The following is a 25421-nucleotide window of genomic DNA, read 5'->3' on the forward strand; positions in this document are numbered from 1 at the left end:
ATTTCTAAAGGCTTGGGTTTTCATTACAAAGAAAAATTCTATAATATAGATAAAGTAAGACATAATTACAAAGTTCATAAGTTCCTAATAAGAAAACTACTAATATAATAAAGCAGGATAGTTAAGTCGTAAAATGCATAAAAAGTGCAAAATGTGTTAAGTTTTAAGATATCTAAGAAAAAGTCATATTCTTATATAAAACAGTAATCACAGGTAAAACTATTTTTCACATTTGACAATCATGAATAACACAGGCCAAGAATAGATTATTTTTAGGTCTAGGGAGATGGCTCAGTTGGCAAAGTGCTTGCTATGCAAGTTCAAGGACCTTAAGGAACCCCAGAATGAAAATAAAAACCCAAGCGCAGCACTAGTGAGGCTGAGAGGCAGATCCCTGGAGTTTGCCTGGCAGCCAGGCTACTCAAATCAGTGAGACTCGGGTTCAGTGAGAGACCCTGTCTCAAAACGTAAGGTGGAGAGCAACTGAAGACAGCTCATTTGACTTCTGTCCTCCGTGCACACACATGTACACACACACACACACACACACACACACACACACACACACACACACATCACATATAATTTTTTAAAAAGAACTTTCAATCTGGGCTGGGGAGATAACTCAGTCTGTAAAATGCCTGTTGTGCAAGCAAGGTGATTTAAGTTAGATTCCCAGCACCCACATAAAAAAAGCCAGGTGTGGCAGCACATATGGGTAATCCCAACTCTGGTGAGGCAGAGACAGGTAATCAGGGAGCCCCAGGCTTCAGTGAGAGATCCTGTCTCAAAAAAACAAGGTGCAAGGTGGATAATTCCTGAGGAATAACACCCCAAGATGACCTCTCTCTCTCTCTCTCTCTCTCTCTCTCTCTCTCTCTCTCTCTGGTAGATATACACTAAGGAAGAACACCCACAGATGCCCTCTCTCTCTCTCTCTCTCTCTCTCTCTCTCTCTCTCTCTCTCCCTCCCTCCCTCTCTCTCTCTCTCTCTCTCTCACACACACACACACACAATTTTTTAACTTCCATGAATTTAATTAATATTAAGTTATATCAAGTTCAGAATCATTAATCTTTGTAAAAAGTATTGCTAAATTCTCAATGATTGTGAAAATGTTCACATCCTTGCTCTGCAAAAGCATAAAACCACAAATTGAACTCCATGTTCATAATGCCATCAAGCAAGGGATAATAAGTTGGCAAAACAAGGGAAAAACATCTTCTGAAATGCCTTGGTACTTACCAATAATCCACAGTATGAGAAGGTAGTCTATTCTTTCAAGGGCTGGTCCCATTGTATTTTTCTTATCCTCATTGTAGACAAGAGAGTATAGATTTAGTAACAGCAAGAATGTGAAATATGATGCTCCATGAATAATAAATTTCATAAAGGGTGTATGAATGATCCTGCCAAATTGAGATTTGGGAGCTATCAAATAACACAGTGACAAAACCGGCCAGAAGATGCCAACTGTTAACACAGTCACTATCTTCTTACAGGTGGGCTTACGTCGGTAACCTGACATCTGTCCAAACCAAACGGTGTTCAGGAACTGCTGGCAGTTTGACTGGGAGACAAACTGAAAAGGATACACACAAACATAAAAAACCAAAAGGCAAAAATAGAACCTTTAAGTAGTAACTGATTGATGTTTAATGCCAATACTAGTTGAAAAAAATTCTACATAAAAAATTGTAAGCAAGTCTGATTTCAATATCTATGTTATAATGAGACACGGAATCTTAGAAGCAATGCCTAAAAAGCACTATTTATCAACAGTCCATATTATTAACCAGATATCAATATCTGCCTATGAATACCATTGTTAGTGAGTTATCTCAAAAATGGAATTTAAAATGCATACCTTCCTTCTTCCAGTTCCTGAATCATGTGTATGTGTGTAGGGGGAGTAGAAATGGGTATTTCCCTTAATTGGAAGGGAGGATGCCAGAAGAATCAGAATCAATTTAGTTATATCATGCGTATCTCTACTTTTAGGTTTCACAATGAATTATAAATAAGAAGAATCAGGAATATAATATCTAATACATTTATTTATTTATTTATTTATTTATTTATTTATTTATTTATTTATTTATTTTAGTCTTTTTGAGACAGGGTCTCCCTGGCAAAATGCACTATTTAGACCAGGCTGGCCTTGAACTCACAGAGATCCACCTGCCTCAGCAGGACTAAAGGCGTGTGCCACCATGCCCGGTTCTATTTAAATAGAAATCATTATTACATAAAAGTTACTACTATAATCTATGACAGATAAAACACAAAGCTTACCCGTATGACTACTCTTAAGCAAAAACATTAAATCAATGACTGTATTAATATAATTGACAGTGATTATTAAAATTTAGAGCAGCTACCACTTATTGCTTAATTATACACTCATTATGTTAAATCTTTTATGTATTATTCTACACACTTTTTTTCTAAGACAAGGTGTCCTTCTTTATCACAGTCTGACTTTAACTTACCATTCTCCCGCCTCAGCTACCTTAGTGCTGGCATTACGGTATGTACTACCACACCTGGTTTAAATACCTATTCTTAACTGATTCATAAAACTAAAACTCAGACACATTCAATAACTTTTCCAAGGACACAGTTTTTATGCAGCAGAACTAGGATTTCAACCCAGATAGGCTGCTCTAAAGCCTCTGCTCTAAGCCACTGGATCAAGGCAGAGAAATTTCTACAGACAGCTTCATACCTCCTTTTGGTTATATTTGATAGCAAGTTTTAGACGACTTAAATTCATTCTTTCTTCTAGTAGTCCCCGTTTGTCAAGAGGTTCATCACTAGACGTATGGTTTAGGATAACTTCCAATTCACGTGAATTCCGGGCTTGTGCAAGCAAATCTTTAGCAAACATTTTGCATTGACGGGCTAGTTCTTCATAATCATTCCTACAAAATGCAGTAGTCTACTATCAGAAATGCCACTTCCATTTTCTAATTAATTTATACTCACTAGAAATTACTCAGCAACATTTACATTTTGATAATATTTAAATTTTTTTTAACAGGGTCTCCCTAGCCCCAGCCCACCTGGAGCTCACTATGTAGACCAGGCTGGCCTCAATCTCACAGAGATCCATTTGTTTCTGCCCTCCCAAGTGCTGGGATTAAAGGCATGTGACACCACAACTGACATATCAACATTTAAATTTTGACATTTAAATTCTGGTCTTTTCCTACTGACAATCATAAACCTGTGGTGCATAAATTCTCCACAGCATTGCTGAAAACTGTAACACAACTATGTTTCCTGTGCCCATATTGATAATTTTGGATGAATACAGTATACCTTTGTATAGACTGATATTCTAATTCTTATAATAATACTTGTCAATTCTTCACCTAATTCATTTACTCTTATTCTCTGTAAGCATAGTTAAAATTTCCTTTTTTGTCACTCATATAAAAAATAGAAATAGGGGCTGGAGAAATAGCTCAGTGGCTAAGAACATTGGTTGTTCTTGCAGAAGACCCAGGTTCGAATCCCAGTATCCACATGGCAGCTAACAACTGTCCATAACTCCAGTCCCAGGGGATCTGACAGCCTCTTCTTACTTCTGCAGGCATTGCACAACATGGGTGCACTTACCTACATGCAGGCAACACACGCATACACATAAAAATAATAAATAAAAAAAAATTTTAAGTTAAAAAAACAGAAATAGTGGTGGGTGTGGTGGTACACATCTTTAATCCTAGCATGCAAGAGGCAAAGGCCAGTGAATCTCTCAGTTTGAAGTCACCCTGGTCTACAGAGGGAGTTCCAGGCCAGCCAGGGCTACATAGTGAGATCCTGTCTCAAAAAACAAAACAAAACAAAAATAGAAATAATATTTTAATGCTATCTACTCAGTATTAATAAATGATTTTACCTACAGGAATTTTCAATAGTAGTCTACAATATACTTATGCTACTTCTAATATTAAAAAGCATCTTGACTCACTTTAATGTGCTTATTGAGTAAAAATCAAGTTAGGAAAATACTCATGTTATCTACTAAAGAATTCTCTTTAGAATTACTGCTGCCTTACTCTTACTACTTTCTTTGAGTTGCTTACAAAAAGCATTCTTAACATAATTTGTGATCATAAAAGTTTTAGTACATAATCTTTTTTTCTTTTAATTTTATTTTTTTTATTTTATGTGTATGCATGTATTGCCTGCATGTAGGTGTGTGCACTACATACGTGACTGGTGGCCTTGGCAGTCAAAAGAGTCTGCCAGATTGCTTGGAGTTGGAGTTACAGGCGAAAGTGAGCTGTCTGCTGCAGGTGTTAGGAACCAAATCCTGGTCCTCTGCAAGATCAGCACTCGTCTTATCCAGCAAGTCTTTTGAGACAGGGTCTCCCTGTAGCCCCAGCTGTCCTGGAACTCACTATGTAGATCAGGCTGGCCTCGAACTCACAAAGATCCACCTGTCTCTGCCTCCAAAGTGCTGGGATTAAAGGCGTGCACTACCACGCCCGGCCATAATCTTTTTTAAAACATCAATTACATTAAATATATGTCTCAATTAACTAAGTATGTTACAAATAAGTAATTACAAGTCATGCATATGAGGCTGGACTTAAGAAAATAAATTTTTATTAATTTTTTTTCCCAAGAGAAAAGAGGCGAAAACAGGAAGACTTTCCACTGTTCACGCAAATATATAAAAGTTTTATATGAACTGGCTGTACAAAACTATAAACCAAAGATTCAAATTTTTCCTTAAAAGCAAACATTTCTCTCACTCCTGGCATTTACTACATAGCTTGAGAACATTAGTTTTCTTTTATAATTAGTTGAATTTCTTTAAAAATTTTTTGTCTTTTGGCTTAGGAATATAATTTCAGATGGGGACATCCGAATATAATTTCAGATGGGGACATCCATCAAGTATCTACTATTGCAAAGACATCTTTAGTTAAACATTTAATAGACTACTAGAGTCAAAAGTAAGGTATATTAATCTAATCTGTTTAATCTCTAATAGATCACTGGAAGATATATAAGTGGCTGTACAGTTTAGATAGGATATAGATGACTATGGGCACAGATCTTATATTCTAGATGTAACATTGCAGGGGGTTTTGTCCTATTTTGGTTGTTTGAGACAGGGTTTTGCTATGTGGCCCTGCCTGGCTTCAAGCTCACAGCAATCCTTCTTGCCTCAGCTTGCCTCAGCTTGGCTACAACTTTACTTCTTTTGGTCTCAGCTCTGCTACTAATTTAATGATGACATTAGTAAAATATTTAGCCTTTATAAATTTTTCTCTGTTAAAACATTGGATTGAAGTAAATGAATTTGAAGATAACTTTAAAAGCTAACTTTACTTGTGATTGTAATATGATCAGCAATTGTTTCAAATCCTCTTTTTGGAATGAGTTACATGAATTCTATTTGACTTGCTAACTCAGTAAGATTAAAATAAGATATTCTTCATATTTAAAGAGAATTTATTGGAGCTGGAGAAGTGGCTCACTGTTTAAGAGAATGTACTGCTCTTCCAGAGGACCTGACTTCAGTCCCCAGCACCCACAATTCTTTGTAACTCCAACTCTAGTGGATCCAACACCTACTTCTGGCCCTCTCAGACACCTGCTCTCATGTGGCAGATACACATACACATACACATGAATAAAAAAATAGAATTCATTAATAGCTTCATATGCTAATAAAAGTTAAAAATAACAAAAAGTTACATTTTAACTATGTCTTAGAAGTTCATCAAAGTATATAGATTATAGCCTATCAACCTTAAATAAAATATGAGCTCAAATTAAAGAATAATTCTAAACTTGAAAAGTTATATACATGTTGTTTTTTATAAGTTTCTGGAATTCAGAATATCAAGGACACACTATGTAGAGCTGCTACTGAAGCTAAAGAAAATTGCAAGTTTCTTATCCCTTTCCACTAAGTCTGAACTTTCTCAATCTTGTGAAGCCACTGGAGGGCACCACACAAGAGATGGGGCTACAAGAGCTACACAGGAAAGAAAAAGTGATTTAAGCACAGCTCCCTATCAAAACTTCGCAATAGAAGCTGATAAGAAATGTTAACTCCTCCTTCTTCAGGGGGCATTAGAGATACTCTGCCATAAAGGATAATCTCGAGGTTTACTTGGGGGATTAAGATGGCTAAGGAAGTGCAGAGGCACAGGAGAGGGATAACTGAGTAGCACTAAGATAGATTCCTTTGACAGAAGAAGAAAATTCCAAGAGGCAACAAGATGTGGTCATCTCGGGTTCAATGTGAATAAACGAAAACTGTAATTCAGTCTATGAACAACTTCAAGCATAACCATTTATTCCCACCTGAATTCCACCTCCACAAGGCTTAGTTCTTTTAAGTCTGCACTAAGTTCGAATGCTCTCAGAATTGGATCCTCCTCTGTCAACATTATTAGAGCTGGACTGGCCAGACATCTATATATATCAAGACGAAACCTGTGATAAAATTTATTACACAATGTAAAAAAATTGTATAACATGTCATTAGCTTTAACATATAATTTTATAAATTCTTAAGTATAAACAATTAAAAATAATTATAAATATGCTTATTTCAAGATAACTTTACTATAAAGAGAAACACAAATATTTTGAGGTACAAACATTGAAATATTTTGCCTACAGCTTTTAAGTTAGTTACTATCTCTTTTCAACTATTCAAAATTTTGGCTGGCTTGATGGCACAAGCCTGTAATCCTAGCACTCACAAACCTGAGACAGGAAGATTGTGAGTTCAAGAGTTACAAAGTGAGTTTCAGGCCAGCCTAGGATACAAACAAGATACTCCCCCCAAACAAAAAGTAAAACAAAACAAAATATCATTCGTATTATATTTAAATTTATGTTCCTGAACCCACATAGTTTTTTGTTTTTGTTTTTGCTTGTTTGTTTATCTGGTTGTTTTTCGTTTTTGTTTTTTTTTTTTTGAGACAGGACCTCCCTGTAGCCGCAGCTGGCCTGAAATTTGCTATGAAGACCAGGCTGGCCTCGACCTCATAGAGATCCACCTGCCTCTGCCTCCCAAGTTCTGGGATTAAAGAGTGTGTGTCACAACATTCAGCTGGAACCCACATAATTTTAAATGAAATATACTACTAACAAATTTTTGAGATGATGTGGACTAGAAGATAATTAATAAATTCTTTATTGCCCAGTGACTAAACTTTTTTTGGCACTCTAGATTTCACACATGATCCTTAAACCAGATTATGATTTTGAAAGCTATTTCAAGAGTGAAATCATTCAGTTATATATAATTTCCATCAATTGAGTATTCATCTTTCCCTCTGTGAATTATATTCATATTCCAATACCTACATAAAAACAAGAAAAAAATCATCATAGTTCTTTATTTATGAAAATTTAAATGTAATTCCTGACTCACAAATTTGGATATAATACATATATTTCCTTTTTGTTTGTTTGTTTTTGGTTTTTGATAGGGTTTTTTCTGGTTTTTTTTTGGGGGGGTGGGGGGTGAGACAGGGTCTCCCTGGAGCCCCAGCTGGCCTGGAATTCCCTGTGTAGACCAGGCTGGCCTCAGTCTCACAGAGCTCCACCAGTCTCTGCCTTCTGAGTGCTGGGATTGAAGGTGTGCACCACCACACCCAGCTCTATATATTTCTTTTAAATATACATTTAATATACACCTGTTATTTCTTTCATTTATTTGATTTATTTATTTATTTACTTATTTATTTATTTATTTGTCTTTTTGAGACAGGGTTGCCCTGTAGCCCCAGCTGTCCTGGAACTCACTATGTAGACCAGGTTGGCCTTGAACTTACGGAGATCTGCCTACCTCTGCCTCCCAAGTGCTGGGATTAAAAGTGTGCGCCACCACACCTGGCTCTATTTCTTTTATTTTTTAAAAGATTTTATTTATTTTATGTATATGAGCATTTTGCCTGCATGTATACAAGTGCACTGTTCACTTGCCTGGTGCCTGTGGAGGCCAGAAAAGAGACTGGGATCCCCTGGAACTGAAGTTAAAGATCGGTGTTACCCACCATGTGGGTGCTGGGAACCAAACCGAGGTCTGCTGCAAGAGCAGCGGTGCTCTTAGCCTTTGAGCCATCTCGCCAGAATCACACTTGTTATTTTAGAAAAAGTAAATGATTTGGGAACCTGAAACTCCACAACCTGCTCTGTCTGTCATGACATATTGATGCAGCTCATCCTTTCCTAGGACTGAATGGGTTTCCATTCGATGGGTGTCCAGTAGATCTCTATCAATGACCATTTAGGTTGCTCCTATTTTTTTCTACTATAAAAAAATGAAGCAACAATGGGCTCACTGAGTACAGTTCAGAGAAGGGTACTGAGTATTCTTTTCTACTCTCTGCCTTATTTCTTTTAAAAAATTATTAGTTTTATTTTATGTGTGTGAATGTATTGGCTGCATATATGTAAGTGCACCCATGTCATACAATACCCATAGAGGTCAGAAGAGGGTGTTGATTCCACTGGAACTGTGGTCATGGACAGTTGTTAGCCAACATGTGGGTGCTGGGAATAAAACTTAGATTCTTTGCAAAAGCAGCCTGTGCTCTTAATCACTGAGCCATCTCTCCAGCCCATCTCTGCCTTATTTCTTTGAGATAGAATCTCTCGTATTAGGTACCCAGTAAGCCCTAATGATCCTCCTGTCTCCCACCCCACAGTTATAGTGTTCAAAGTTTATGCCTGGCCATGCCCAACTTTTTATGTAAGTGCTGGGTATCTGGACTAAGGTCCTCATGGCTAAGCTGCAAACACCTTTACCCAGTGTACCCTCTCCCCAGCTCTACATTAGGGACTTTTTTTGTATTTTATTCTTATATTTTACTTTTTATATATTTTTATTGAATTTTGTGTATTTCATATAATAGATCCTAATCAAATTTAGACCCATCCCCATCTGCATCCCTGTATATTCTCCCCTACCAGATTTCATGCATTCTGTCATATATGTTAAGGCCTATCCTGTCAAGCATTTGTACCCAGATGTCCCTCAGTGCAAGTCCATCCACTGGAGTCTAGTCAGCTTATATAGAGTCACTCCCTTAAAGAAGATCTACCCTTCTTCACCCTGCAGTAATCAGTTGCCAAGAGTTCCTCAGCTAAGGTTGGGGCCTGCTGCCCATTTCCCCAGTCTATGCTGGGTTTTTGTCTGATTGAATCAGCATGGGTCTTGTGTAAGCTGTCACCGTTGTTGCAAGCTCACATGAGCAAGTTTCCAGAGGCCTGAAAGCCTCTGTTTCCTTATGGTTCATGCACCAGTGCTGGCTCTTACAATCTTTCCATCCCCTCTTCTGCAATGGTCCCTGAGCCACAGGTAGGTGAAGTTTAATATGGGAGTCCTATCCAGGGATCCTTATATTTACAGACAAATATGCCATATACCACTTATCAAAGAAGCTTCTTTTTGCAGCAAATGGAGGCTATTACAGAGTTCCACAACTGGTAACACACAGAATATATATATCTGAGAGATGCCCAGTCGTAAGTGACACATCTACAGTGGAACCTTTATATCTGAGGCTCACGGAACATAGCAGAACAGGGGGTAGAGAGAATACTAATACATCCCTCAACTCTCACCAGCAAAGTTTCCTCATTCAACAGAATGCAATGCATACAGAAGGCCACAACTGACCAAGTTTTACAGATTAGTGACTTTTTGAGAGAGGCTCCAGAAACTGCTTTGTCTATTCTGCCATACATGTAAATAAAAGGAAGACACCATCTATAACCTAGGAAAAGCCCTCACTAAAACCAAATTTGCAGGTGCCCTGCTCTAGACTTCCCAGACACCAGAACTGTGAGAAATTAGCTCTGCAGTTTTTAGTCACTGAGTATTTGATGACACTGGTATTTGATAACGGTAACCAAGACAGACTAAGGCAGGGTTCTGCTTGCTTTTCTACTGCTTTTCTTCCTTTAGTTTAAATATCTACAGTTCTTGTCTTCATACTACAATACCAACATGTGGTTACTGTAAATAAAAGTGAAATGTAACAGAAAAAATACTGGGAGGAACAGAAGAAGTAAAAGTAGTTTTATTCACAAACTACATAATTTGTAGCCAGGCATGGTCGCACGCCTGTAATCCCAGCACTTGGGAGGCAGAGGCAGGTGAATCTCTGTGAGTTCAAAGCCAGCCTGGTCTACATAGCGAGTGCCAGGACAGCTGGGGCTACAGGGAGACCGTGCTTCAAAAAGACCAAAACAAACAAACAAACAAACAAACAAAGCCCCACAAACTATATAATTTGTAGGTAAAAGTCCTTACAAAAAGAGTAATAAGATTCAACAATTCTTAGCACTATTAAGATTAGCAAGATCACAGGATATAAAACTAATAATAATACACAAGAAAAAAGATCTCTTGGGATGGCTTATCTGGTAAAGTGCATATCACACAAGCATGAGGACCCAAGTTTGAATCCCCAGAACCGACATTAACGCCGGGTGCAACGTACCTGCACTCCTAGCGCTGAGGAGGCAGAGACAAGAGCATCCGGATGGCTTATCTGGTAAAGTGCATATCACACAAGCATGAGGACCCAACTTTGAATCCCCAGAACCGACATTAACGCAGGGTGCAACGTACCTGCACTCCTAGCGCTGAGGAGGCAGAGACAAGAGCATCTGTGGGGCTTGCTAGTCAGTCATGTCTAGCTGAAACATTGAGCTCCAGGTTTGATGAGAGACCTTCTCTCAAAAAACAAGGTGGGGAGTGATAGAGGACAGCAACCTCTGGCTTCTACACTCACATGTGTGCACATGCACACGCAAATAAGCATACACCACCCACATGCATGCACACACAAAAAACAAACAAAAAACCTTGACTACTGACTTCAAACTTTATTTGGAATTACAAAGGAACACAGAATAGCCACACATTTGGGAGGAAAAATTAAAAATAAAGGACTTACACTACTTGGTTTTAAAACTTACAATAAGAATATAGTTACCACATGTGATAGATAGCTTTAGTGTCAACTTGACACAAAGGTAGGCCTGTGTTGTATAAGAAGGCAGGCTGAGCAGGGGCCAGGGGAGGAAGCCAGTAAGCAGTGATCCTCCATAGCCTGTGCTTCAGCTCCTGCCTCCAGGTTCCTGCCCTGAGTTCCTACCTTGGGCTCCCTGATGAACTGTGACCCAGGAGATGTAAGATGAAATTAATCCTTTGTGGTCAGAGTGTTCTGTTACAGCAATGAAGAAACAAACTAGGACAGAAATTGGTACCAGAAGTGGGGTATTGACATGACAGACCTATTTTGGGGAGGACTGTGGAAGTGTTTGGAACTTTGGGCTGGAAAAGCAATTGAGTGCTCAGAGTTTGTTGCTGTGGAGCTTGGAACAGTTATGCTGAAAGAGTTGTAGGCAATAGAGGCCTGGTTTGTGAAAGTTCAAAGGGAAGTGGAGACTATCAGGGATATTTGTGTGAGATTTTTGAATTAAGAATCTGTGGGTTCTGGTTGGCTGGGGTTGAAGAATCAGCTGTAGCTAAGAAGAAACCAGAACCTGAAGTAAAACCTTTGCTTTACTGGGACAATTGATGCTGGTTAGCTGGGGCTGAAAAATCAGCTGTAAGTAACAAGATACCAGCATCACTGTGGTGAAGTCTTCTGGGAGGCATTTCCTCAGGGTCAGCACACAGAGGGGACCGGCATCTCTACCCAAGCTAGGAGCAGGACTTGGTAATGTATAAGAGTCTCCTGCATGGTTCTGGTGTTGAAAACGTGAAGGGGTCACAGACAGCAGCTGAGGCTTGGCACTCTGAGAGGCCAGGAAAGGCCATAGGTGAAAGTGCAGCTTCATTTGAAGTGAAGACCCCAAGACTCAAGGGGTCATGGAGAGAATCTGAGGCTTTGCACCCTGAGAGGCAAGAAGAGGCCATTGGTGAAGGTGTAGCCTCAGTTTCAGTAGAGACCCCAGCTTTTTGGAGATGCTGGGACCATGGGATGACTACCAAGGACAGCAGTAGGTATGGAATGGAGCTAGCCTGGGTCTGTGAGACAAGCGGAATGTGCTGTGAATGGCAGAGTCAGAGAAGTGGAGCTGCCAGAACCCTTTAGAGCCAAGAAGATTGTGAGTGAATCCCAGATGTCCAGCCTTGAGCTACTTGGCTAGAATTCAGTTTTGCTTAGGTGTGCCCAATTCTTCCCTTTGAAATAAGACAGTACTTGTTTTGGATTTTACAGAAGCCCACCCACAGTTAAGAGACTATTTAAAAGAGACTATGGACTTTTAAGTGTTTGGATTTTTTTTTTTTTTGTCTTTTTGAGACAGGATCTCCTGGTAGCCCCAGCTGTCCTAGAACTCACTATATAGACCAGGTTGGCCTCAAACTCACAAAGATCCACCTGCCTCTGCCTCCCAAGTGCTGGGATTAAAGGCATGTGCCTTTAACCATACCTGGCTGGATTTAGAGTTTTATATAAACACAAAATTTTATTTAGATCACAGAATTTAAGTCCTAAAGTTGTAAAAATTCTGAAGAACAGCAAGACAAAATTTTTGTGACCTTTAGCAACTATTTCCTAACTCTGACACCAAAAGCATAATTCACAAAAGAAAAAAAAAGCACCAGCAATTTAGTGGTGGTATTTACCCCTCCCATAAAAGAAAAAAAGAATAAAAATTAGAAATCATTAAAATTAAAATGTTCACTCATCAAAAGATATAAATGAACATAAAGTCAGATGTGATGGCATATACTTGTGATCCCAGGAGCCATCAGGCTAAGAGAGGAGGATTATGAGTTATTATAGGTTAGCCCAGGTCATGTCTCAAAAGCAAAAAAGGAAATGAAAACAAAAAGACAAGGCATGGACTAGGGAATATTCATTTGAAAAATGCATACCTATTAAAGAACTTATAACTATAAAGAACTCATATTTCACTTATGTATATGGACCAAACACTGGTACACTCAGTTTCATAAAAACAGTACTATTGGACCTCAAGACACAGATTAACCACAGCTCAGTAATAGTAGGTGACTTCAATACCCCCACTTTTTCCAACAGACAATCATCTGGCCAAAGAATTAACAGAGAAACATCTGAAGTAAACAATATCATACATCAAATGGACCTAACAGACATCTACAGAATATTTCACCCAAGCACCAAAGAATACATAATTTACTGAGCAGTTCATCAGTTTCTCTAAAATACACATAATGGGGCACAAAATACCAAAAAACTGAAATAATTCCATGTATTCTATCAAACTACAATGCAATAAAACAAAATCAACAGCAAAAGAGGCTCTGGTACCTATAAGAATTCATGGAGATTAAACCACATACTCCTGAATGACAAATGGATCAAAGAAATCAAGAAAGAAATAAAAGTATTCCTGCAACTAAATGAAAATTATAACACAACACAACAAAACCTCTGGGACACATTAAAAGCAGTCCTAAGAGGGCAATTCATAGCTCTAGGTGCCTACATTAAAAAATCAGAAACAGCATACATAAAATACTTAATGGTAAAACTCAATAATTTGAAAAAGCAAAAACCAAACCCAAACCCAAACCCAACAAACAAGAATAAATAATAAAAATGAGAGCAGAAATCAATAATACAGAAATAAAGAAAAAAACAATACAAAGAATCAATGCCCAGCTAACCAAAACAAAGAAAGTGCAAATCCAAATCAACAAAATGAGAGGTGAAAAAGAAATATCACAACAGACACACAAAAAATTCAGAATATTATAAGGGACTACTTTAAAAATCTACATTCTATTGAATTTGAAAATCTAAAACAAATGGACAAAGTTCTAAATTCAGTGGAGCCACCAAAGTTAAACCAAGAGATCAACAGCATAAACAGACCTATATTTCAATTAAAATAACTCAACCAAAAATGAGTAAAAGATACAAATGAAAATATATTATGAAATAAAAACAGAATGTTTGATATCATGAGACATAAGGGAAATGAAAATTAAAACCACAATGAAAGACTACTGCTAGTATCCATTACAATGTCTAAGAGCAAAACTAACAACATCAAGTACTACTGGGTATATGACAATTAAATTCATCAGACATGGTGAGAATGCAAAATAGTATATGTACAAACACTTTGAAAGACAGTATGACAGTTCATTAGACAGTTAAACATGCACCTACAACCCAGAAAAGTCACTCATAGTCATCTACCCAACAGAAATAAAATCCTGTCATTTGCATACAGATGTTTATTGCCCACGCTAACAATTCAAATTACTAGCTTGGGAGGTGGCTCAGTTGTATAGTTCCTGCTATGGAAGCATGAAAAACTGAGTTAGGATCCCCAGCACCCATGAAAAATCCAGGTGTAGTGGTGTCTGCCTGTAACCCCAGGACGGGGTAAGGGTTTGTTTGGCAGAAACAGATGTATCCCTTGAGCTCACCAACCAGTTAGCTTGGCTTAACTGATGAGCCCCAGGTTGAATGAGAGACCCCATTTCAAAAATAAATGGAGAACAATCGAGGAAGACACCCAGTGTTGACCTCTGATGTCTACCTATGGACACACATCAAATGCATGCACATAGACATATACCCACATGGTCACATACACACAAGATCATGTACATACATCACACAAAAAAGAAAAAAAAACCCACAACCCACAAAACAATAGAAGCAAACTTTCCACATATATAAAGCAAGTATAAAGATATTATTTTACATTGAAAAAATTTAAAGCATAATTATATAACCCAGTTATATGCATATAATTCAATATGAGTACATAATTTAAAATTTTGTAAGACTAGCCGGGTGTGGTGGTGCACGCCTTTAATCCCAGCACTGGGGAGGCAGAGGCAGGTGGAGCTCTGTGAGTTCAAGGCCAGCCTGGTCTATATAGTGAGTTCCAGGACAGCTGGGGCTACAGGGAGACCTTGTCTCAAAAAGACCAAAAAAAAATTTTCTTTTATAAGAATAAATTCCTTGGTTCTGGGAATACTGAAGCATCATTTCATAATGCCTAAATTGACTATTACCCATCTATTCTTACATCTAAAGCACTCTCCTTAGAAGTTCATACCATCCAGGTATTCCAATTAGGCCTTCATCGTCACTGCCATTTGTTAACTTCCATGTCACTCCGGTATACTTAGAAAGGCTTGTGGTACCAAAAAGCCTATCTCTCTCAATCCATTTTCCTGCCACTATGCCAGAAGAGGACCCAATCCTCTGTGATAAGAAGTGAGCCCTGTAGCCTGGGGATTAATGCAGAGGCTAAACATTCAAAGTCCTGGCATATGCTGCTCACCTCCAGAGCTGCATACCTGCCACCTGTGGTTTGCTGCCAGGCAGCCTGGGAGCACTGAGCCTAAGAGTGATGAAAAGCTGATTTCCATAGTTTCATCCCACCACAGAGTGGTTTACTACTGTGTAGGGACCAAAAGCACTAAGAAATGCAAGCAAAGTATCCAGTTTCCACAGGTCTCCTCATCCAGTGGGGAACTCAGGTACTCTGTTTGCCTATATAACTCTCCAATTTATTCATAGCATACCCATCGGCTCAGGCATTTCCTACCCCTGGAACACTAACTGGGACCTCTGGAGTAAGTGGGAACTTGTTCGGTCCACACACCTGAAAGCTCACTGGGGCCTGCCATAGCTCCAGGTATTTAAAGAAGGGAAGCTTCTGAAATGAATGCACTAACATATCCTTAACTGACCTAGAACTCAGCATGCACACAACAGCAACCAGTAAAGTGGAAGCACAGAAGAACAATAACATACTTCACCTACAATCCACTCTCCCCCACCTCCAAGACCTGGCAGATTCTAATATTAAAGGAACTGTAAATAAGATTCTCTCTTTGTCAAATAAGAGTCTACAGAGTATAGGTCCTTGGACAGGACTCCTATATTTATTTTACCCACCCAGGGCTCAGGGACCATTGTAGAAGAGGGGGTGGAAAGATTGTAGGAGCTGGGGAAGAAGTACATGACCATACAGAAATAGAGTCCTATAGATTCCTGGGACCTTGCTCATAAGAACCTACAGCAATGGTGTTAGCATGTACAAGATCCATGCAAACTCAAACAGAAAAAATCCCAATACAGAACTATGGAAATGAAGAACAGGCCCCAATCTTATTCGAAGAATTGTTGGTAGCTGATTATTGCTACATGAGGAAGAGCTGATTTTCTTAAAGGGAGGGACTCTTAGATAGGCTGACTAGACCCCCAGTGGATGAACTTGCGCCAACGGATATCTGAGCACACTATCTTTAGTTGAGAGGCCTTATCACAAACGATAGAATTCATGAATTCCTGGGGGGGGGCCTGTGGGACAGTGCCAATGGGCAAGGTGGTATAAAGATGATTAAGATGTTCTGTATGAAATACACAAAAATTCAATTGAAAATTTACAAAAAAATAAGCAACTCACTCTCAAAATAAACATTATTGATTCTGAAAAAAAGCACTCTGTTTTCAACTCAAAAAACAATTTTGGGGCTGAAGAGATTGCCTAGCAGTTAAGAGGCCTGAATTTGGTTCCTAGCACCCACATGGTGGCTAACAACTGGTCATAACTCCAATTCCAGAGGATCTGACATCCTCTTCTGGCCTCTGTGGGCATTGCATGCACATGGTACACCCTGATGAACTGTGACCCAGGAGATGTAAGATAAAATGAACAATTTCCTCCCTAAGTTGATGTTGGTCAGAGTATTTTGTCACAGCAAATTAGGAAAACAGACATGTGCCACCATGTCTACCAAAGCCAGTAGCTTTTCTGCATACCAATAACACATATGCTGAGAACATAATCAGGAAAGCAATTACATTTATAACACCCTTTTTAAAAACCTCCTAGGAATAAACCTAACCAAGGAGGTAAGAAATTTCTATGTCCTAGTTTGTTTCTTCACTGATGTGACAAAACACTATGACCAATACCAACTTGAGGAGGAAAGGGTTTATTTATCTTCCATCTCCCAGGAGCCCAAGGTAGGAGGGACTCAGGGCAGGAACCTGGAAGCAGGAGCTGGAGCACAGGCCATGGAGGAACACTGCTTACTGGCTTGCTCCCTGGCCCATGCTCAGCCTGCTTTCTTATGCAACACAGGCCCATCTGCCCAGCGGTGGCACCACCCACAGTGGGCTGTGCTCGCCCACATCACTCATCAAGAAGATTCCCCACAGACATGGCCACAGGCCAGTCCAATAGAGTCAATTCCCCAATTGAGGCTCCCTCAACCCAGGTGTGTCAAGTTGACACTAAAGCTATCCAGCACATTCTACAATGAAAACTATGAAACACTGAAGAAATTGAAGATGCTACAAAATGGAAAAATCTCCCATGTTTATGGATCATCAGAATTCATACTACAAAATGGCCATATTACTGAACATGATCTACAGATTCAATGTAATTTCATCCAAATTTCAATGACATTCTTCACAGAAATTTTTTAAAATACTAAAATTTATATGGAGCAAAGGGGATACTGAAAAGTCAAAGTAATTCTGAGCCAAAAGATCAATGCTGTAGGTATTACAAAACCTGGTTTTAAATTATACTTCAGAGCCATAGTAATAAAATCAGCATGGTAACTGACACAAAAGCAGACATGTAGACCACTGGAATAGAAAGGAAGACCCAGAAATAATGTCACACAACTACAGCCATTGGAGTTTTGGCAGATGTCAAAAACACACAATGGTCAAAAGATAGCCTCCTCAACAAATGGTGCTAGGAAAACTAGACATCCACTTGTAAAAGAATGAATAGATCCATCTCTCTTTACCTGTACAAAAAACTATTCATAAAAGGATCAAAGATCTTAATGTAAGACCTGAAATTTTCAAGCTTCTAAAGGAAAACTTGTGAAAAACACTTCAAGATATAGGCACAGACAGTGACTTCTAAATAGGTCTCCAGGAGATAAGAGTGAGCACTGACAAGTGGGATTGCATCAAATTTAGAAGTTCTCTGCAAGAGAGAAATAGGGGAAATGAGGCACATTAACTATGGAGGGAGGAGAGAGGATTAGACAGGGAGAGATAATGTCTAGCTACTAAAAAAAAACAGAGGGAATTGTATTAGTTCAAAAATCTACTGAAGAATTACACATACAATATCCCTACATGAATCCATATGTATAGCTGAAGGCTATATAACAAGAAACAGTGCCAAGCAGGAGAAACTTCCCTTTGAGCTGTTGGCTAGTACCCTAGCCAAAAGACTCCAAAAATCACACAGGTTATTGCCACAGCCTTTGATTGCCTCCCAGAACTTGAAGGTAAGACCCTATTGCTGAAGACAAGACATATATCAGACACAAGACTTGAAGCAACAGAGCTGAAACAGACCTGGAAGCCTCCTCTCTGAAGGCCAGCTCTCAAGTTTTGGAGAACACTATGCAAGCTGCTAAGGGAGAAAACCAATCAATGATCCAACCCCAGCTTTATGGACTCATAACCACAGCAAACTACACTGGGACAGTAGTAGCACTTTTTTATCTTAGGGGTAATCAACAACTACCTAATTGGGCCTAAAGGCAACTCAATGGGAGGGAGTGCATGTGTGGTACTGTAAACATAGTCAAATACACATGGCTATAGAGGTCACAGATCTGAGAGAAAACCCCAAGGCTGTCACATCCCTAGACAAACGTAATTTCTTACCGTGTCCTAAATACGCATGCTTGTATTTATAGACACGTACACCAGCCACGCTCATCAAAGAGGCTTCTTTTGCAACAGATGGAGACTATTACATATTTCCACAATTGGTTGCACACACAGAATAAATGTCTGTGAAATGCCCAATCCTAAGTGACACATCTACAATGTAACCTCTACACAGAAGATTCGTGGAACATAATGGAACAAGAGATAGCGAGAATTCTAATGCATCTCTTAACTCTCATCAATAAAGGTCCCTTATGCAACAAATGGCAATGAACCCAGGGCTCAGGGACCACTGTGGAAGAAAGGAATGGAAAAATTGTTAAGAGTCAGGGGAGGAGGTATATGACCATACGGAAATAAGAGTCCTACAGGCTCCTGGGACCCTACTCACATGAACTTACAGCAATGGTGACAGCAAGTGCAAGACCCATGCAAATTCAAGCAGACAAAAAACCAGCATAGAACTGTGGAAATGAACAGTAACCCTCAATCTTAGCTAAAGAACTACTGGCAACTGATTACTACTAGGTGAGGAGGAGCTAATCTTCTTTAAGGGAGTGACTCTAGATAGGCTGACTAGACCCCAGTGGATGAACTTGCACTGAGGGACGTCAAGGAACACTAATGTGACTCAAAAGACCTTAACATAAATGAAAGAATGCATGAAATTCAGTGGGGGCGGGGGGCTATGGGAGGGTGTAAATGAGAAAGGGGTATAAAGAAGACTAAGATGTATATGAAATACACAAAAATGCAATACATTTTAAAAAAATAAAATAGTAATAAAAATGAAAAAGAAATGCTGGAAAAAAAGAGTGAGCATTTTGAAAAGTAAAAAAAATATAAATCTGGCTGGGCATGGTGGCGCACACCTTTAGTCCCAGCACTCAGGAGGCAGAGGCAGGCGGATGTCTGTGAGTTCAAGGCCAGCCTGGTCTACATAGTGAGTTTCAGGACAGCTGGGGCTACAGGGAGACCCTGTCTCAAAAAGACAAAAAAAATATAGATATAGATATAGATATAGATATTTCCTAAAAGACTCCATGTTGGGGAACCCTGCTTAACTGTTAAGGTTGGCTCCTTTCTCTGCAAGGGCTTCCTGCCTGACTTACCTGGAAAGTGCCGCCAAGCACAGATGCTTGGCCTCATTTAAAACATAACCTTTGGCATAGTTACCTGGAGTAAAAACTACTGCCAGGTTTTTTCCATATGATAATTAGGCATTGCCCCATAGCCAGATGATAGGATCCTGCTACCACATGTAAATAAAGCACACTATGAGCACCTATCAGCTGAAGCATTGGCTGCTGCCTCCACACTATATTTTCCCAAACCCCCACTGAATAAACGGAGCTGTTTCATTGAGTCTGGAGCTGTTTGTATCACTGAACCTGCCTCCCGGGAAGGGCTTTCTTCTTTCTGTCAGTGCTCATTGGCCGTCCTGATCCTGTTCGTCGCTTCTGCTCCTTGTCCTCATGGACCTGTGGCCAACGACCCACGAGGGAAGGGAGAGACCCCACAACTCCAATCTGCTGATGAGTTGTAATAACCAAGTATATATGCCTTCAAACCCATGTAGCTATTCACATACCTGCTCACACATGCAAAAATAAGACAAGAAGAATGTACATTAAGAGTTGCTTTCTCTGAGTGGTAGGCTACTGGTGACTAATTTCCTTCTTTGTGTTCTTCTGTATTTTCTGAAAGTTCTGTGGTGAACATGTGTTCCATTTCTAATGAGAACAGTCATCAAACAATGGTGTTTATGTGTTTAATGGGAAATGATCAAAATGCAAAAAAAAGTTCTCTACAGCAAAGAAAATAAATACCAGCCTATGAAATGAGATAAAAATATTTCCCAGCTATTCATCCAATAGGGGATTTATATCCAGAATATGTAAAGAATGCAACAAATAATTCAATCAATAAATGGGCAAATGAACTAAATAATAAATTCTCAAAAGAAACACAAATGGCCAGTACATACTTGAAAAATAACATATTTATCCATCAGGGAAATGGACATCAAATCTTTACTGAAAGGAGGGGCATGGTGGTATACACATTTAATCTTGTACTCCCAGCATGATGCATCATGCATGATGAAGGTAAGGCCAGGAAGATCAGAAGTTCAATGACTGGCTGGGCAAAACAACCACAAAACAAACAAAACTAAATTAAACAAACACCCCAAAAACCCTACACTGAGATTCCATCCCACCAGGATATCTAGAAAATAAAACTGAAGAAATGCTGGTAAGGATGTGGGGGAGGTAAAAGAACTGTACCACTGTAAGTGAAAATGTAACTTAGTCCAGCCATCATGGAAATCAGTAGGGAGTGTCTTCAAAATACTAAAAATAGATTTCCATATGGCCCTGTTAGACCACTTCTCGTATGTATTTGAAAGAAATCAAAATCAACATGTAATAAAGATATGTGCATACCCATCATAGCACTATTCACAATAACTAAGTTAAAAGGTCAGCCTAGATGCTCATCAAAAGACGAACACACATTTGCCTACACAACTGAATTTTATGCAGGTATTAAAAAGAATGAAATCATGTTATTTCCAGGAAAATGGATGGAACTGGATATTGTCATGTAAAGTGAAATAAGCCAGACATAAAAAGACAAATATGTTTTCTCTCATATGCAGAATACAGATTTTTTAAAAAAGACATGAAAGTATATGGAAGATACTTAGAAAGAGAAGGGATGGTATGAGGAGAGTAATGGGAGCTGAATAGCACTAAAATACATTGTATGCATGTAGGAACATGTCATAGTGGAATTCATTATTTTGTACAAAAATACCAAAATTTTAAAATTTGGGCTGGGGAGATGGTTCAGCAGTTAAGAGCACTGACTGCTATTGCAGAGGACCTGAGTTCGATTCCCAGTACCCACATGGCGGCTACGAACCATCCTTGACTCCAGTTCCAGGAAATCTAAAGCCCTCTTCTGACCTCTGCAACATTGCATGACATGGTTGTGCTCACATACACACAGTCAATACACTCATACACATAAAATAAAAATAATATTTTTTAAAATGTTTTAAAGTCATGGCAATTATATTATTGAAAAATTTTAAGGTTTTGCAACATTATATGCAAGTATATGTTGTGTGTCTCTGTGTAGGTATGTGCATTTGAATGGAGGTACCTGGAGAGGCCAGAAACATCAGATTCTCCTGGAGCTGGAGTTAGGGACTTACAGGTAGTTTTGAGCTGACCAATGTGGATTCTGGGAATAGAACTCCGGTCCTCTGCAAGAGCAGCAAGTATTCTTAACCACTGAGCTTCCCCCCCAACACCGAAAATGTTTCTTTTAAAACCACAACGATCCACCATTATTCCCTATTCCATTTGGAAACATTATCCTTGACATTATCATCACCTGGAACATGGAACTATGGTCACATGCTACAGTTCCCAAAATACTTTTTGCCTTTTTTATTTATTTACAGATGTAACACTGACTAGCCTGGAGACCAGGCTAGCCTCTAACTCACAGAGATCCACCTACCTCTGCTGGGATTAAAGGTATGTGCCACCCACCATACTACCTTCCACCTTTTAATTCTTGCTCATTAAAAAAAAATTATCTCAAATCATAGCTCTTCTAAAAAAGCTTTTAGAAGAAGGCATTCTAGGATGACTTTTCCCTCAGGTCTAAACATAATAATCACATCGCTATTTTCGAGTAGAGATTACCATGGCAACTAAATGAGCAGACTAATGCAGAGATAGCTAGCTTTATTTTAATGGTTATAGAGCTGTTAACACTCCCCAAGTAGAAGGAGGGAGGGTAGGGTCACAGAACCTTCACCTGGGATAGAAGCCATTATTCTCTCCTACACTACCCCAAATACAGCTGATCCCGGGAGATTCTAGAACATGTAAGAAGTGTAATGTTAACTGAAATGGGAGGTCATTATCTGTGATGGGGTGGGACTCTGCAGTGATAACAGCTTTTTTGAAGACACCCACACTCCTGTAAATAACACCTCACCTAGGCTCTGTGAGCCCAATAAACCTCATTGGTTTGCCAAATTGGACTCTAGTGGAATCTTCACTTTAGTCTGTCTGTGGTGCCCTAACTAGGATGAGTAAAGGTTCAACATCTCCTTAGGAAAAGTTTATGTAATAAAACTGCTTTGCAACCTCAGAATAAAGCTAGATTAAAAGTGCTTTCTCCAATATCAACCTCTCACCCTCAGTATTTCAACTACACATATATTTAACAAAAACTCAACTGGAGCAAGATTGAACAACTAGGAAACCTAAGATAATTTCTGCTTGTCATTTTGTAACTAAACTAAAAAGTAAAATGATATAAGCCTAACTACCAACTAGACCTTATCAAAGATAACAGATCTCTTCACAAAAATGAGACTTGAAAAGAGAAGACATTTCTAGCTAAACCCCTGCAAATAAACAGTAAGCTAATTATTAGAAGACTCCTGATTTATAGATTTGTGACTACCTATCAGGTCACCAAAGGTCTCTTTTTTTTTTTCCTTTTGGTCTTTTTGAGACAGGGTCTCCCTGTGGCCCCAGCTAGTCTGGCACTCATAATGTAGACCAGGCTGGCCTTGAACTCACAGAGATCCACCTGCCTCCATCTCCAAAGTGCTGGGACTTAAGACGTGCGCCACCACCCCTGGCCCAAAGGTCCGTTTTTTGTTTTTTTTTAATGATCTTTTTGTGTGTATTTTATACAGAACATCCCAAACAATCTCATTGCTCTTCATACCCACATCCCAAATGGCATCCTCCCCATACCTCGCCCCTACTGGAGTTCATATATTCTGTCATCCCTGTTACTGCCTACTGTGTTGTCAGTGCCCCCCGCCCCACATCCTTTCCCCACATCCTTTCCAACATTTGGTATCATTTGTTCTCTTGATCTTAGCCAGTCTGACAGAGGTAAGATGAAATCTTAAAGTGCTTTTAATTTGCATTTTCATAATTACTAATATATTGAACACTTGGTTCTTATCCATCTTTATTTCTCCTTTTGAGAACTCTCTGTTCAGCCCCTTACCCCATCTTTTATTTCGGTCACTTCCTTTCTTGATTCTTTGTTTTTTGAGTTCTTTATATATTCTGGGTAGTAAACTTCTGTCAGATGTGTCGCTGGTGAAGATATTCTCCCATTCTGTGGGTTTTCTTTTCACTTCCTTGGTTGCTTCTTTTGATGTACGGAAGCTTTTTAGTTTAATGAGGTCCTGTTTGTTGATTCTTGAGCTTGTTTCCTGAGTAATTGATGTCTGGTTTAGAAAATCTTTTCCTACACCTATATCTTGTAGGATATTGTCAATGTTTTCTTCTAACAGTTTCAGGCTTCAGGACTTTGATCCATTTGGAGTTGACATTTGTGCAAGGTGAAAGATAGTTTAGTTTCATTCTTCTACAGGTAGAGATCCAGTTTTGCCAGCACATGGATCAGCACACAGTATTTGCTGAACATGCTGTCTTTCCTCCAGTGAATGTTCTTGGACACTTTGTCAAATATCAGGTGGCTGAAATTGCATGTACTCATATTTGGGTCTTCAATTTTGTTCCGTTGATCAACGGGTCTATTTTTGTGCCAGTACCATGTTGTTTTTATGACTACAGGTCTGTAATATAGTTTAAAATGTGGTATAGTAATCCCCTCAGCATTGCTCTTAGTGCTCAGGGTTTCTTTGACTATCTGAGGTCTTTTGTGCTTCCATATGACTCTTAGGATGGTTTTTTTCCAATTCTGTGAAGAATGTCATGGGGATTTTGATTAGCAGTGCATTGAATCTATAGATGGCTTTTGATAGGATGGTCATGTTCACAATATTAATTCTTCCAATCCATGACCATGGGAGGTCCTTTCATCTTCTGGTGTCTTCCTCAATCTCTTTCTCAAAAGATCTAAAATTTTCATTGCAGAGGTCTCTAATGTCTTTGGTCAGGTTTATTCCAAGGGTTGTTTTTTTTCTTTTTTTTCAGCTATTATGAACAGAAGTGTTTCCATGTGCTCTTTCACTGATTGCTTGTCATTGGTATATAGAAAGGCTATAGACTTTTGTAGGTTAATTTTGTAACCTGCCACTTTACTTAACATGTTAATAATTTCTAGGAGTGTTCGGGTGGAATTTTTGGCATCCCTTAGACATAACATCATATCATCTGCAAAAAGGGATAAACTGATCTCCACTTTTCCAATTATTACTCCTTTAATTTACTTCTCTTGTCTTTTTGCTCTTGCAAGAGTTTCAAGTACTATGTTAAAAAGGAGTGGAGATAATAGACAGCCTTGTCTGGTTCCTGATTTTAATGGGAATGTCCACAGCTTTTCTCTATTTAGAATGATGTTGGCTGTGGGTTTGTTAAATACGGCTTTAATTATGTTGAGGTATGTTCCCTCCAGCCCAATTCCCTCTAGGATTTTGAACATAAATGCATGTTGAATTTTGTCAAAGACCTTCTCTGTATCTATTGAGATGACCACGTGGTTCTTGTCTTTGAGCCCATTTATATGATTTATGATGTTTATTGACTTACATATATTGAACCATCCCTGCATCTCTGGGATAAAGCTAACTTGATCATGGTGGATGATCTTTTTGATGTGTGTCTGTATGAAGTTTGCAAGTATTTTATTGAGAATTTTTGCATCCATGTTCATTAAGGATATGGGTCTATAGTTTTCTTTTTTGGTTGTATCTTTACCAGGCTTTGGTATGAGAG

General features: G+C 38.9%; 1 protein-coding gene across 7 annotated transcripts in view; it reads right to left on the reverse strand.

Annotated features, from left to right (window-relative positions):
* Trpc1 (transient receptor potential cation channel subfamily C member 1) overlaps window positions 1-25421 on the reverse strand; it is an 88269-nt gene that overhangs the window by 30061 nt on the left and 32787 nt on the right. For 5 of the 7 annotated variants that reach the window (XM_008856338.3, XM_008856341.3, XM_029557816.1 and 2 more), the window contains 3 exons: window positions 6338-6469; window positions 2730-2925; window positions 1247-1583 (listed from right to left, as the gene is read on the reverse strand). In XM_008856338.3, the coding sequence (XP_008854560.1) occupies window positions 1247-1583; window positions 2730-2925; window positions 6338-6469 (665 nt within the window). The remainder of the gene's footprint in view (window positions 1-1246; window positions 1584-2729; window positions 2926-6337; window positions 6470-25421) is intronic. The other 2 variants (XM_029557815.1, XM_008856340.3) reach the window with 2 other exon arrangements.

Source organism: Nannospalax galili, unplaced genomic scaffold (assembly GCF_000622305.1).
Source record: "Nannospalax galili isolate Female #2095 unplaced genomic scaffold, S.galili_v1.0 scaffold708, whole genome shotgun sequence".
In the NCBI taxonomy this organism is placed as follows: domain Eukaryota; kingdom Metazoa; phylum Chordata; class Mammalia; order Rodentia; family Spalacidae; genus Nannospalax; species Nannospalax galili.